This window comes from Globicephala melas, chromosome 19 (assembly GCF_963455315.2).
Source record: "Globicephala melas chromosome 19, mGloMel1.2, whole genome shotgun sequence".
In the NCBI taxonomy this organism is placed as follows: domain Eukaryota; kingdom Metazoa; phylum Chordata; class Mammalia; order Artiodactyla; family Delphinidae; genus Globicephala; species Globicephala melas.
In genome coordinates this window covers 15821498-15836106 of record NC_083332.1, presented here as the reverse complement: position 1 = coordinate 15836106, position 14609 = coordinate 15821498, and the positions used below count along the sequence as shown (strand labels likewise).

The window sequence follows — 14609 nt, the reverse complement described above, 5'->3', positions numbered from 1 at the left end:
TAGGCGTGGTGGTCTCGCTCGGCTGCACTCTCATAGACTCAGAGTCTTCCGTAAAACTCGTTTTTCCGGCACTCTGATTGGCCTATACTCCTCCTTGGGGCGGGCCCTTCGGGTGTGGCCGGGTTCTCATTGGCCTTAGATCCCCGTTGACGAGCCCCGTTGGCGCATTATGTCATGTACCGGCGCCCGTCACTCTCGCTGAGACGTCATCCGCTGGCGCCCACCCTGACGAAGCCAGGGAGTACACAGCGGAACCGGCGGAGGTGACTGAGTTGAGGCGGTAGTAGTGGCGACAGCGACGGCAGCAGCGATGGCCGGGGCGGGGCCAGCCCCGGGACTCCCGGGTGCAGGAGGACCTGTGGTCCCGGGCCCTGGTGCTGGCATCCCGGGCAAGAGCGGCGAGGAACGCTTGAAGGAGATGGAGGCGGAGATGGCCCTGTAAGGCCCGCGACAGGGCGCGATAAGAGCCGTCCCACAGCCAGAGCCCTGGACCCTCCAGGCCACGATAGGCCCGACAGATGGCTCTATCTTGGGGAAATGGGACTTTCGGGATTGTGGGGGCGGGAGTAAGAAGGAGAGCTTGGCAGGGGTGAAGGCGCTGTCGCGATGTACCCAGCGTTCCAGAATTGGTGCAAGGTCCTGAGCTGTGGTGTCTGTCCTGCCCCCACCCCAGGTTTGAGCAGGAAGTTCTGGGGGCTCCGGTTACAGGAATCCCAACTGCTGTGCCTGCGGTGCCCACCGTCCCCACGGTAGAAGCAATGCAAGTCCCAGCAGCTCCTGTGATCCGCCCAATTATCGCCACCAACACATACCAGCAGGTACGGCTGAACTAACGCATATAATAGAGCACGTTGCCTCTGAACACAGTGTTTGTATACAGAGAGCTATTAACATGTTGGCTTGTTGATTAATTAGTGTGACAAGTATTTCAGGTGCAGGGCATTGAGGACACAGTAGTGACTAAGACAAACAATATTTCTGCCCTTTGGGAGCTTTTATTCTAGATCATGTTGGTCAGTAGAACTTTCTACAATGATGGAAATGTTCTGTATTTATTTAAAATTCATACTAAAATTAAATAGTTCCTCAGTATCATTAGTCACATTCAAGTGTTTTATAGCTAAGTATATATGAGTAGTGAAGAGAGAGACTACTAAAAAGAGAACAAGTAAATGAAACTTGTTCATTCTCTCAACAGATAATTTTCCAGTGCCTTTTCTGCACTAGGTACTATTCTAGACATTAGGCATATAGCAGAGAACAAAACAGAAAAACAATCACTACCTTTTTGGAGTTTACATTTTACTACTGAGAGACAGGTCAAAGTAGAGTAAGAAAGGCAGAGGTTTATCAGCGCGATCAGGAAAGGCCTTTCTGAGGAGGTGACATTTACGCAGATATAAAGGGCATGATTGAGGGAACCAGGCAGATATCTGGGGGAAGAGTATTCCCAGCAGAGAGAACTGCCAATGCAAAGGCCATGAGGTAGGTGCATACCTGACATGTTCAAGGACCAGCAGGGAGAATAGTGTGGCTGGAATGCAGTGAGCAAGGGAGAGGGTGGGAGGAGAACAGCACAGAGAGGTGGTAGAGACAGATCTAGTAGGACCTTGTTGGTCATCACAAGGACCTTGGTTTTTACTCTGAGATGGGAAGCAGTTGAAGGGTTTTGAGCAGTGAGGTGATGTGATCCAACTTAGATGTCACCAGGGTCGCTCTGGCTGTGTTTGGAGAACAGACTATAGGGGGCCAGGGCAGAGTCAAGGAATCTGAGGAAGAGGCTACCATAATACTCTAGGCAAGAGATAATGGTGGCTTGGACCAGGGTGATGGCACGAGAGAGAAGGAGGACACGCTAGACATAATTTCAGGTAGTGCTAAGTGCTTTGGGGAAGATGAAGCAGGATGATGAGAGAAGTTGCAACTGGGAGGGGCTAAGGACACCTTCGGCTAGTGTGGTCCCAAAAACCTCTCTGAAAAGTGATGTTTTAGCCGAGACCTAAAGTTTGATAGATAGCCACAGAGTGCAAAGAATGAAACCCTTGGCCTCCCAGGTGAGCCTGCCAGGGAAGCTTGGGGGCACTGAATCAGGCCTCTCACCCAAGCCTCCTCTCCAACAGGTCCAACAGACTCTGGAGGCCCGAGCAGCCGCTGCAGCCACAGTGGTTCCTCCCATGGTGGGTGGCCCACCTTTTGTGGGCCCAGGTAAGTAAGGAGTGGTGGAGTGAGGGAGGCAAGGTGGTGAAAAAGGGATGCCTGGGACATTCCTCCAACCATCCTCATCTCTCCCCTCCCAACAGTTGGCTTTGGTCCTGGTGATCGGAGTCACCTGGACAGTCCAGAGGCTCGAGAAGCCATGTTCCTGCGGCGAGCAGGTAGGTCTGGGGCCAGGAAATCCCACATTCCACCAAGCACTCTTGTTTCAACTACTTCACCCTCTCCATTTCATCCCCATGATGTCATTGTCTTTCTAAAGCATAAACCTGATCGTGTACTTTGTCAGTTTGGCATTAGTAAGGCTTCGCTTGATCACTGCAAACCAACCCCCTTACTGTCACTCCTAATCCTTACGCTTTGCTATGTTTCTTCATAGCACTTCATGCTTTAGAACAGTTGTACAATTTATTTATTATGGTTATCATCTTTTGCTTTCTCTAAAATATAAGGTCCATGCCAGCTAGTAAGTATTACGTGCTCTCTGTTGATGGGATGAACAAACCATCAAACAAGCACCTGTGCTCCTCACCTGTCAGTCAGGACCCTACATCACCCAGCCCCTTGCAGAGAGAGATCCGCATTTCCTCCTCAGGAGCCCCAAACATTGCTGGGATATACCAGCAGGGCTCTTGTTGAGGTCCCTTCTCTCCCCTGCTCATTGTCGCCCAACTTTAATCTTCCAAAACCTATCAACTAAACCCAAATCAAGCTAACCAAAATCAACTAAAATCTATCCTCTCCACAGGTCACTCACTCCTACTTTGTGTTGTTGAGATGACCTTTATACACACAATTTTTGTGACATTAGTATTTCCTTATGTGTATGAAAAGGGTATGTGTTCTGTAAAGTTCTGGTGTGATCTCTATTAGATTGTACTTGTTAATTGTGCTACTTAAGGTTTAACACCTCCTACACTTTAGTATGGTTTTGATCAAAGTGCATACCTGACATAGTCCCCTGCCCAGCTTCCAACCCTGCTGTGGCTCCCCAGTGCCCTCCAGAGGACATACACGGTTCAGCCAACAAGACTGCTTGGATGCCTACTGACCTCTTGACCATTCTCCTATGATGCTGTCCAACTCTAACATCCTCTATTACGATTACACTAAACTGAAAAGGGAAACATTTTTGTTTATAAATGTTCTCCTTGCTAGTAATATTTCCAAACTCACCCTTTGCCTGACCAACTCTTCATTATCCTTTGGATCTCAGCTTACAGGTCCCTTTCTCCAGGAAGCCTTCTCTAGTCCCCCCGGCATAGGTCTTCTGAGCTCCCACTGCTTCCTGGGCTCCCCACTCCCAGCCTCCATCACTCTGCCTGGGCTTTCCCCCATCCCAGCCCTGATCTCTCTGGCTGTCACTCTGGTGATAGGTCTGCTCTCTCCTGCTCTGGACCAGGAGCTCCCTTAGAGCCCTTGGTCTTTGGTGTGTCCCTAGCATTGCACAGGACAGGGCCAGGCCCAGAGGAAATCATCAGTGGTAAGTTTTTGCTGAATGAACAAATGAAAAGAACCCTGCATCTCCCAGAAAGCTCCCCAGGCTCTTCTCCAGATTTCTTGGTTCTGAGAGTACCCACAAGCACACACCTTGCCCCAAGTGCCCCAGTCCCCCTTGACACACACCCCCATCTCTCCCACAGCTGCGGCCCCCCAGAGGGCCCCTATTCTGCATCCAGCCTTCATCCCTCACGTGCTACAGAGAGCAGGTGAGGGGGCCAGGGTCATCATCCTGCCACGTAACTCCTCCCCAAGCCCTCCGATTTCCCCACTAACACCCTGACAGATTCTGCTCTTTCTTCCACAGCAGGTGGCCCCCGCCCTATGGCTCTGCGGCCCCCTCACCAGGCCCTCGTGGGCCCCCCTCTGCCTGGCCCCCCTGGACCACCTATGATGCTGCCACCGATGGCTCGGGCCCCAGGGCCCCCTCTTGGCTCCATGGCTGCTCTGAGGCCTCCTCTGGTGAGTGTGTACAGGGAACTGAGGGTCAGAGGTGCAGTGGGCAGGGAGGCCCTCATCCTGGCCCGGTGGGCTGTGTCCACCAAGTCCGCCTTTCCTGTGGCTTTTCATGTCTCTGCCTTCTCACTCTCTGACTTTGTCTCTGTCTTTCCCTCTTTCCTTCTGTGGCCATATCTTTCTGTTTTTTTCTTTTTATAAGGAAAGTATAGAGAGAAAACACAAGTTACAGGTGTACTTCTCTCTCTGTATCTCTATTTTTCCTTTGATTGTCTCTGTTTTTCTGTCTTCATGTCTTTTTTTGTCCCTATGTCTGTCTGTCTCTCTGCCTGTGTTTCTCTATCCCTGTGCTTGTCTCTAACTAGAGACTCCTTTCCCTGTCTAGGTGTCTCTTGCCTGCTCTCTGGTGCCCAAGCCCTTTTTCTGTTGTACAGGATGGAGGTGGTAGTGAGGTCTGAGCCTGTGATCTGGCCCCCCTCATGCCCTCCTTTTTCCTACAGGAAGAGCCAGCAGCACCCCGAGAGCTGGGCCTCGGCCTGGGGTTGGGCCTGAAAGAGAAGGAGGAGGCTGTGGTGGCAGCAGCGGCCGGGCTGGAGGAGGCTGGCGCAGCGGTGGCTGTGGGGGCAGGGGGCACCCCAGCTGGCCCTGCAGTCATTGGGCCCAGCCTGCCACTGGCCCTGGCCATGCCTCTGCCCGAGCCTGAGCCCCTGCCCCTGCCGCTGGAAGTTGTGCGAGGCCTACTGCCCCCGCTGCGCATTCCTGAGCTCCTGTCCCTGCGTCCGAGACCCCGGCCCCCTCGGCCTGAACCACCCCCTGGCCTCATGGCTCTTGAGGTAGGCAGGGAGCAGAGCAGTGGGGGCACAGAAAGGGCTGATTGGGCAGACAGGAGCCCAGGGGCTTCTTCACGCAGAAACACATGTCATCTTCTATCTGTGGAGGTAGGAGGGACCCAGGAAATTGGAGGGGTTGGGAGGACATGGGGAATAGGGAGGCAGACACACACATCTGACACCCAGCAGCACATCCAGCGCCCCAGCTATGGAGGCGGGAGGACCAGGTGGGCAGAGGAAAGTGGGGGAACATGAAGAGGGCATATGGGTCCAGCAGACTCCAGCATCAAGCCCTTTGCACCCCATCCCTTTCCTCTGCAGGTCCCAGAGCCTCTAGGTGAGGACAAGAAGAAAGGAAAGCCAGAGAAATTGAAACGCTGCATTCGCACAGCAGCTGGGAGCAGCTGGGAGGACCCCAGCCTGCTGGAGTGGGATGCAGGTAAGTGGGCTCGAGTGCAGGATCTGTGCTGCTCCACCAAGGGAAGGCGACCCAGGTAACTGCACACCTCTCTGTAGGGCGCACCTACAGAGTGGGTTAGCCCACCCCGGGGAGAGCCAGACTAGGACACTTGGGGGGCAGGCCCTTGCCCGGCCACTGAACAGAACTTGGTGGAGGGGATTGGCACCTAGGACCTTCTGGCCTCTGTTTCATTCATGAGGGGCCTGGCTTGCTAAAAGTGAAAGAGCATTCTTTTGTCTCCTAACTTTTTATGAAAAATTTTAATACTGAACTACACAGTTAACAACTATATATCTACCACCTAGATTCAGCGATTAACACTTTGCTGTATTCACTTTAACTTTCCATGTGTTTGTATCTTTTTTTGGTTTTTGCTCAGTCATTTGAAGTAAATTATAAATGAAGTTATCACTTCACTACTAAATACCTCAGTATTCATCTCCTAAGAAAAGTGATATTTTCTTTCATATCATTACACAATTAACACATCTAAGAAAATTAACAATAATTCTGTGGCATCTCATATTCTGTTTATATTCATATTTTCCCAGTTGTCCCCAAACTATATTATAGCTGTTTTTCCCCTGAATCAGAATACATGTGGTTTTGTGTCACTAGATTATCTTTTAGTGAGAATTGTCTCCCTCCCACTGCTTTGTCCTATGTATAATAGTTTTTTGATGTGTTCAGACTGGTTGGTTTGTAGAAGGTCCTACCCTTTGTCAGATTATTTCTGCCTGGGGTAAACTAACTTGTTCTCAGAGAGTGTCCTCAGTCACCAGCAGAGCTATGGGGCAGCCACAGCGGTAGCCAAGGAGAGGGGCCTGCCTCCCACCCTAGTCTTTGACTTCTGCCTCTTTCCCTGGGACCGTCTACCCACCCCAGGCCAGAGCCATGGCGGCGCCGGCCCAGATGTGGCCAGTGCAGGCTGTAGGCCCTAGTTCCGTGGCCTTGGGCAAGTCGCTTAGCCCCTCAAGCTTCATTTCCCTCATCTCCAGCAAGGGGATGGTAATAGTATGTGCTCACGGGGGAGGGGATTCTTTGGGCTTGAGCACATTTGGTCGAGGCTCAGGCCCAGCCCAGGGGATGTGTCCAGGAATGGCAGCTGAAGTTGGCCTTGGAGAAGAATCAGGCAGTATGTTCAGGTTTAAGGGACCAAGGGGGATTAGAGTGGGCTTTGCAGAGGAACGATGAATTCTGTGGTACCGGGGTGCCATTATGGGAGCCAGTGGGTGTCAGGGGCCCAGGGAATGTCCATGGGGAGGTGTTCAGGAGACCAAAGGATGCTGTGGGCTTGGAGGACAGGCCAGGGCTGGGATGACGAAGGTAGGGGCTTCATCGAGGGAATGGGAGAGCTGGCCCTGGGGTGGGGCAGGGCAGGGCAGTTAGTTAAAAGTGAGGACTCTGGAGCCAGATGCCTGAGTTCTTGTCCCAGCTCTGCCGCTTCCTGATTAACTTGGGGCGGGTGACTTGACCTCTCTGTGCCTTGGTGTAAAGGGTTGTTGGGAGTGCCAGATGTGCTAGAACCTCATGGGTGCTTAGCAGAGAGCCTAGCACAGGGTAAATACTATACAGGCATTGGCTGTTATGACCAAGAGGGCCCCAGGCAGAGACTGCAGGGCATACAGAGGAAGAGGGCTTGGTGATGTTTCCAGAGAAGGTGGGGTCATTTAAATAAGACTGAGCCAGACATCTGTATCCTCTGACCTCCTCTCTCCCAACCCCAGATGACTTCCGAATCTTCTGTGGGGATCTGGGCAATGAGGTGAATGATGACATCTTGGCACGAGCCTTCAGCCGCTTCCCATCCTTCCTTAAGGCTAAGGTGATCCGCGACAAGCGCACGGGCAAAACCAAGGGCTATGGCTTCGTCAGCTTTAAGGACCCCAGCGACTATGTGCGCGCCATGCGTGAGATGAATGGTGGGTGCAGCCTTCCCTAGGGTCAGTGGGCATGGCAGGCATCTGGCCTGAGCCTGACCCCAAGCCTGACCATGAACCCTCCCTCCCACAGGGAAGTATGTGGGCTCACGCCCCATCAAGCTGCGCAAGAGCATGTGGAAGGACCGGAACCTGGACGTGGTGCGCAAGAAGCAAAAGGAGAAGAAGAAATTGGGCCTGAGATAGGGTCTGTGGCTGGGCACCCGCTCCCACCCGGCCGGGCGCTGGCTCCTCCCCACAGTTCTTTGGGAAATCCTCAACTATCCACCCACCCATCCTCCCCAAAACCAGTTTCAATAAATTTACGTTCATTTCCATCCTTGGCTAGGCTTGGAAGCACTCTTTGGGGGGCAGGGCTTAGCATCCCCCACTCTGGGAATAGTGGGGAGCCTTGAAAGTTTACTCAAACATGCAGATGGGCATTTTTCGGTCCCTGCTGCATGCCCCTTACATCTTCTTGAAACCTCTTAAGTGCACGTCCAGTGCGGCCTATTCCACAGAGGAGGAAGTAGAGGCTTAGGGCAAGGCCGAAGCCAAGCAGAGGCTCAAACCTGTGGTCTTCTGACTCCACCCTGTGTTCTCAGCACCAAGATAAGGGGGTCTTCTGGGCCCTGCCCTTCTGGAGCTCACAGCCTTCCAGGCTTTCATCCATTCAGCAGACTCTCATCAAGGGCCTGGACAGTGCTGGGGACACAATGGTGACTTAAACAGCCACAGGCCCTGTTCCCTCCAAGTTCATGGTCCAGTGGCAGAAGATAGGGCTGTAGCCAGGCAGTCACAGCCCAGAGTGATCAGGGTTGGGATGGGAGCCATCCTGGGAGTCAGGGAGGGGCTTCCTCAAGGCACTGGCCACTTCTGAGACTCTCATTCTCTTCCTGTTTTTCTCTCTCCTAGTCTCTGCAGTTGTCACCCTCTAGGTCTCTGAGACTGTTTTCTAGTTTCTTCACTCTGCCAAAATCCAGCCAACTTCTGCTCTATCTCTTTGAGTGTTTCTCTGTTTCTCCTTCTCTGTTTCTCTGTGAGTGCCCCTCTGTTTCTTGTCTCTTTCTAAGTGTCTGTATCTCTCTGAGTCTCTCTTCTCTCTCTGCATCTGTAAGTCTCTCCCCAACTCCTGTTTCTCAGCTCCACGCTTGTCTCTGCCTGTCTGAAGAAGTGTCCATGCAGGAACTTGAATGCCAAACTGGGAGCTTAGACTTTACCCTGAAAGCAGCCAGCCTTGAGAAGCTGAGACAAAGTTTAAGCAGGGGACTAGCATCACAGATTTGCACTTTAGAAAAATCTGGGGTTCTGGAAGGAGGCTGGAGCAGTGACCAGGCAAAGGAGGGAGATGGCATGGGGAGGGGATGAGGGCCTCCCTGGGACATAGCCATCAGAACCCCTGATTGGGAGAGGGCTTGGGAGGGAGGGGAGAAACAATGCCAAGGCTTCTCAGGGAAGCCAGTTACCCAGGAAAGGTGTCAAATTTCCTCAGTTCCTGTCTTCCTCCCTCACTGCCCCCTCTGACGTCACATTTTCCAGTCTGGTTAGAGGGGTGAGGGCCTCCCATCAATGGCAGGAAGTACCCTTCAGCCCCCTGCCACCTGGGCTGGACCACCCAGCTCCAGAACCCTCAAACCCCATCCCCACATCACTAGCCCTCCCTACTCCTGACCCTCTTCTATTCACTGCAGGCAAAGGAGGAGATGGAAAGAAGAATGATTCCAGAAAGGCGGGTTTTAAATGTGTGCATTTAAGTCCTGAGGGGAGACAGAAAAAGATCAATGGGGTTGAGAGACAGAGGGACCGAAATGGAAGGGATGTAGTGAGCAGAGACAGAGAGGTGGGGAGGGAGACAGGAAGAGACGAGAATTGTGGGTCTGAGGCAGTACAATGGGAAGGCAGATGGGGAAAAAACCCAGGGAGGGAAAGAGATGGAAACAGATAAGGAGATAGGGAGAGAGACAGAAACACTTAAAGACAGGTGCGGGGGGACTGAGACATCAGAAGAGACTTGGGGGGATTCCCTGGGGTCCAGTGGTTAGGACTCCTTGCTTTCACCTCTGAAGGTGCAGGTTCAACCCCTGGTCAGAGAACTAAGATCCCACAAGCTGTGAGGTGTGGCAAAAAAAAAAAAAAAGTTACTGCAGTCAGGCCTGGTACAACAGAGACCCAGGGCCAGGGACGTCAACCCAGGGCAGAGAGACATGGAGAGACAGATACATACAGACAGGAGAGAGGCCAGCTTCAGGGAGAGGAGGCTCCAGGCCTGGTGGGGCACAGCAGGTGGAGACTCCTTTCAGACCCCTGGGTTAGATGGATGGAGGGACTGGTGATGCCCGAGGGCTCTGTGGTTCAACCAGCGCTGGGTCCAATCCCAGGAGCCCCAGGACCACCCACTGTGTGACCTAGTAAGTTGCTCTTCCCGTTGAGGCCCAGTTTCCCTCGTGTAACAATGAAGGGCAGTGCCCACACCCCCCACTCCTCCCACCCCCAGAATGGCAAGTGGTTAGTGATTGAACTGGGTGAATATTGGAAATGGCCCATATTAAAGAGGTTATTTTTGTTTTTGTTTTTGTGGTACGCGGGCCTCTCACTGTTGTGGCCTCTCCCGTTGCGGAGCACAGGCTCCGGACGCGCAGGCTCAGCGGCCATGGCTCACAGGCCCAGCCGCTCCGCGCCATGTGGGATCTTCCCGGACCGGGGCACAAACCCGTGTCCCCTGCATCGACAGGTGGACTCTCAACCACTGCGCCACCAGGGAAGCCCTAAAGAGGTTATTTTTAATGGTAAATATTTACTTATCAATATTGTAGGATGGGTACAAGCACAGGCTCTGAACCCAAGCTACCAGGGTTTAGGGTTGCCAGATTTAGGAAATAAAAATACAGGGCACCTAGTTAAATTTGAACTTAAGACAAACAACAAATAATTTTTTAGTATAAGTGTGTCCCAAATATTGCACGTGTGCATGTACATGTCGCAAGTATACATGGTTTGTTTTTTTACTGAATCATTGGAAACAAGTTACAGACACAACACTTCACCCCTAAATATCTCAGTGTTCCTTATAGAGGTAGCTTTCATATCATAGTACCATCATCACATCTAAGAAAATGACTAATTCTATATCTCATATTCAGTTCATATTCAAATTTCCCCATTTGTCCTAAACTGTTATTAGCAGGGAAGGGCATGGATTCTGGAGATGAAGAAAAGTGGAAGGAATTCCTCCTCAATTTCCCCTTTCATAAAATCGGGATAAGACTAGTACCTACCTGGTAAGCGGATTAAACAAAGGCCCAGGGCACAGCCGGTGGCATGTAATGAGCCCCCAATAAATGTTAGCTATTATTATCACTGTTGTTATTGTTCATACTGTTGTTGCTACTGTCCTCGGAAGCAGCCCCAGGACTTCCCCTCAAAGCCCTCAGAAGGGGAGAAGTGGGCCTGGTGGAGGATCCCAGGTCAACCTACCCCCACTGGCCCCCTGTGGACTGTGACGTCTGCCCACCAGGGGTCTGGCCGGAAATCCCCCTTCCTGTTGCAGATAAGCCTGGCGCAGCCCAGCTGACCCCAGGCTCTCCTCCCCCACCACCTCCCGTGTCACAGGATCAAGTCCCCAAGCCCCCCCCCACGCCCCAGTCACCCCGGAAACACCCCTCCTCACCCGGGTCTCTCCCAGCCTGCTGTTTCCCAAGCTCCTGTTCAAGTCCAAGCAACCCCTGCGGCAGGACAGCCAAAGCTACCGTGGAGGCGGATGGCCATCTCTGGGGGCAGAGGGGAGTGGGGCAGGGGTGACACAGCTCGGCCCCGCCTCAGCCCCTGCAACTCGACCCCCGCTGCGACCCCCAGCTCTGACGTCTTGGAAAATTCCCTCCTGCCCAGGCCCCCGGGGGGAGGGGGTGCATGGTATGAAATGGGGCTGAGACCCCCGGCTGAGGGCAGAGGGACCTGCCAGAGGTGAGCTGTGAACTGGGGACTGGAAGTCTGGGTGTCTGGGGGCCTGGATTCCTGGGTCTGGGTGTCTGGGGGCCCTTAACTCCTGGTCTGAGAGAAAAGGACACTGGAGGCCAACAATCCAGGGTCCTGGGGAAGGAGGGAGCAGAGGCCCGGACTCCTCTGTCTGAGTGAAGCAAGGGGTGGGGCTCAGACTCCAGGGTCCCTAAGCTCACCCTGGGCCCTTTTTTTTTCTGACCCAGAATATTCACAGCGAGCAGCCATGGATTTGTGGAACTGGGATGAAGCATCAGCACAGGAAGTGCCCCTGGGGAGCAGGCTGTCAGGTCTGGGTAGGCTGCTGGGGCTGAGACAATGTGTGTGGGGAGGGTGCTCAGGTGGGCGCCTCCACTGACCCTGACGGGGCTCTAACCTTCTTGCCTGCAGAAGGAGCTGAACTCGACTTCTATTTCCCTGAACTGGCACTCCAAGGGGACACGCTGACAGCGGAGACAGGTTGGAAAAGTGTCTGTGGGCTGGGACCCCTGAGCGCTGGGGAAGGTGAGACGCTGGCTTCTAAGTCTAAGGGAGGAAGGGGGCGTGCCTGGACTCCTGGGGTTGAGCGGGGAGAGGGGTGTGGGCTTGAACTCCAGAGGTTGAAGGAGGAGGGGCCCAGACAGCCTCCTGAGTCCCAGGTCTGAGTGAGTAGGGGCCGGGGGTAATAACTCTCAGTCCCTGACAAATAAAGACCACTGGGTTGAGTGGCTGAGGGGAGTCTCTAGTCATTGTGCACACCATCCCCTAAACTCTGCTACGTCCTATCCCTCTCAGGGCTCCCACAGCCGGACTGGGGCTCCGCATTACCGTACCCAGAAGCTCCATGGGGGGCGGGTGAGTGTGTGCGGAGAGGTGGGGGGAGGAGGGGACTGGGGTCCTCCATTGTGACTAGAGGTTTAGACTCCCCGATCTTTGAGGGGGAACGGGGATAGGACGGGGGACGCCTGTGCCCTTAAGGTGGCATGACCGAGATCCTGGAGCGTGGGGCCCCAGGCGCCAGGGCTGCGAGCTTCGACCCCTAGAACCCCCGAGGGGGCCAGGGATCGGGACACCTGGGCTCCTCTCACTTGGGGTCCGTTCGTCCTCACAGAACCCGCCCCTCAGGCTCTTCCGTGGTCGGGAGACTGGACAGACTTGCCGTGCACCGGCTCGGTCCCTTGGAGCCGCGTCTCCCAGGCCCTGGGTCCCGCCCTCTGGGCTGGCTCTGAAGGGGCAGCCGCCCAGAACTGCGCCACCTCCGCGGAAAGTGCCAACTCGTGGTCGGGCGCCCAGGTCGCCGCCAGCTCCACCAGCTGGGACTATTCTGTTGGCCCGGACGGCGCCACCTATTGGGGCAAGAGCCTCGGCGGGGAGCCGCCCGCCGACTCTACCATTTCGTGGGGCGGGCCTGCGGGATCGGACTATACCATCTCCTGGGACTCGGGGCTGCATACGGACTGCACCACCTCTTCGAAGGAGTACCAGACTTCAGATCTCACCACTTCTTCCGAACCGAGCCAGCAGTCGGACCGCGCAACCTTGGCTTGTTACCCCAAAGCTAACCACCGAGGTGAGGTCCGAGACACTTTGTCCCAAGGGAGCGAAGCCGGAGTCTAGTGAGGCGGGGCCTAGGCGCCAAGGGGGTGGGACCGGCAAACTGGTGGGGCTCGAGAGAGGAGGGGGCGGTGGCCCTCCTGTTGGGTCCCCAGGGAGGAGAGGACTAAGACACGGGTAGTCTTCCCGAGAGCAAGGGAGGAGGACCTAGGCTCCTGCATTAGGCAAGAGGAAAGAGATGAGGATGTGGATCCCTGGGTCTCCAAGATGGGGCAGCCAAACTCCTAAATCTCCAAGATGGGGGCCCCGATGCCTGGGTCCCCAAGGCCAACTCTTAGGTCCCTTAGACGGAGGAATCCGGACTCGGTCCCCGAGGAAGAGGGGATCCGGATTCCTGGGTCATCGAAGCGACATGATCTGGGGCCAGGAAACCTGAGTATTCACTTGCCTCCACCCCGCAGGTCCCATTCAGCTGTGGCAGTTCCTCCTGGAGCTACTCCACGACGGGGCGCGTAGCAGCTGCATCCGCTGGACGGGCAATAGCCGCGAGTTCCAACTCTGCGACCCCAAAGAGGTGGGGCAGCCTCCCAGACCCGCTTAGTCCCGCCTGGGTCTCCCTGTGTTCAGTTTAGCCCCACCAGCAGCACTTCGCCTAGTGCTAGGCCCCGCCCTCAGCCTCGCCCTCAACTCCGCCCCGCTCCGCCGGGCCTAACCTCCACGCTGACAGACCAGAACCCCAACCCCGCCCCACCCATCTATTGTCAAGCCCCTCCCACTCCTCACCTCTCCCGCCCCCTCAGACTAAGCCCGGCCTCCGCCCTAGGTGGCGCGGCTGTGGGGCGAGCGCAAGAGGAAGCCCGGCATGAATTACGAGAAGCTGAGCCGAGGTCTGCGCTACTACTACCGCCGCGACATCGTGCGCAAGAGCGGGGGGCGCAAGTACACGTACCGCTTCGGGGGCCGCGTGCCTGGCCTAGTCTATCCCGACTGCGTGGAGAGCGGACAGGGAGCAACGACTCAATAAAAATACACGGTCAAGCATCGTTGTGCGTGCTGTTTGCATCCTTCCCACGGATACTAACTACGTCTGCTAGGGAGCCTGTGTGCACCAGCACACCCACATCGCCTCCACAGCCCCGTGTGATCCCGAAACACACAGGGGGACCTACCGTGTGCTCACTGTGTCGTGGGACACGCAGAGGAATCAGACAGTCCCCACTGGGCCTGCCTACCGTGTGCCTGCCCTGTACTGGGACTTGCACAAGAATCAGACCCAATCACTAACTTTCGAGTTTATTTACTGTCCCCACCTTGAAGAGAGGACTCAGACTCCAAAAAGGGCTTACTGTGTGACCTCCCAGTGCTAGGAACCATCAAGGAATTTGACCTAGTGCTTATGCCCCAAAACCATCTACTCTGTTTCCCCACTCCAAGCTGGGGGCCATAGAACTCAGACCCCAAGGAGAGCCTACCCTGTTCTAGGAACTACTGAGCCTCTGAAGAGAGCCTACTGAGTGGTCCCCTTATGGGCCATGCTGGGAACTCAGCAGTGACCAAGACGACCCTGGACCTTGCCCATAGGAAGCTCACAGTCCAGTGGGGAGACAGACCCATCACCAGCCAGGGACAGCCCAGAGTGGTCAGGGCTGGGATGGGGAAACTCTAGGGGGTAGAGGGGGACCAAAAAGAGGGATCTGCCCTAGC

The 14609-nt window shown here is 54.7% G+C and overlaps 2 protein-coding genes across 5 annotated transcripts; both read left to right on the top strand.

The window, feature by feature from the left end:
- The first annotated feature begins 211 nt into the window (after window positions 1–211).
- RBM42 (RNA binding motif protein 42) lies at window positions 212–7717 on the top strand. Of its 4 annotated transcripts, none has more exons than XM_030874704.2 (10): window positions 212–438; window positions 674–818; window positions 2121–2205; window positions 2301–2375; window positions 3858–3923; window positions 4022–4176; window positions 4671–5003; window positions 5322–5439; window positions 7188–7382; window positions 7474–7717. In XM_030874704.2, exons 1-10 carry the CDS (start codon window positions 311–313, stop codon window positions 7584–7586), a joined length of 1413 nt encoding a protein of 470 aa, XP_030730564.1. In that variant the 5' UTR covers window positions 212–310; the 3' UTR covers window positions 7587–7717. The 4 variants fall into 4 exon arrangements, with proteins under 4 accessions (XP_030730564.1, XP_030730563.1, XP_060144806.1 ...); XM_030874703.2 differs by having other exon boundaries at window positions 4001–4176; XM_060288823.1 differs by lacking the exon at window positions 3858–3923 and having other exon boundaries at window positions 4025–4176.
- A 2293-nt stretch (window positions 7718–10010) lies between these two features.
- ETV2 (ETS variant transcription factor 2) lies at window positions 10011–13929 on the top strand. Its single transcript, XM_060288846.1, has 8 exons — window positions 10011–10165; window positions 10561–10657; window positions 11579–11668; window positions 11763–11876; window positions 12147–12206; window positions 12463–12921; window positions 13367–13479; window positions 13729–13929. The coding sequence occupies exons 3-8, from the start codon at window positions 11599–11601 to the stop codon at window positions 13927–13929; spliced, it is 1017 nt and encodes a 338-aa protein (XP_060144829.1). The 5' UTR covers window positions 10011–10165; window positions 10561–10657; window positions 11579–11598.
- Window positions 13930–14609: the final 680 nt, after the last annotated feature.

Excerpts from the sequence above, each read along its gene's own strand:
- RBM42 (XM_030874703.2), top strand. The coding sequence starts at position 311 with ATGGCCGGGGCGGGGCCAGCCCCGGGACTCCCGGGTGCAGGAGGACCT. Across the intron at positions 2,376-3,857 it reads CATGTTCCTGCGGCGAGCAG|CTGCGGCCCCCCAGAGGGCC; the intron begins GTAGGTCTGGGG and ends TCTCTCCCACAG. Across the intron at positions 3,924-4,000 it reads TCACGTGCTACAGAGAGCAG|ATTCTGCTCTTTCTTCCACA; the intron begins GTGAGGGGGCCA and ends ACACCCTGACAG.
- ETV2 (XM_060288846.1), top strand. The coding sequence starts at position 11,599 with ATGGATTTGTGGAACTGGGATGAAGCATCAGCACAGGAAGTGCCCCTG. Across the intron at positions 11,669-11,762 it reads GAGCAGGCTGTCAGGTCTGG|AAGGAGCTGAACTCGACTTC; the intron begins GTAGGCTGCTGG and ends TCTTGCCTGCAG. Across the intron at positions 12,922-13,366 it reads CCCCAAAGCTAACCACCGAG|GTCCCATTCAGCTGTGGCAG; the intron begins GTGAGGTCCGAG and ends TCCACCCCGCAG.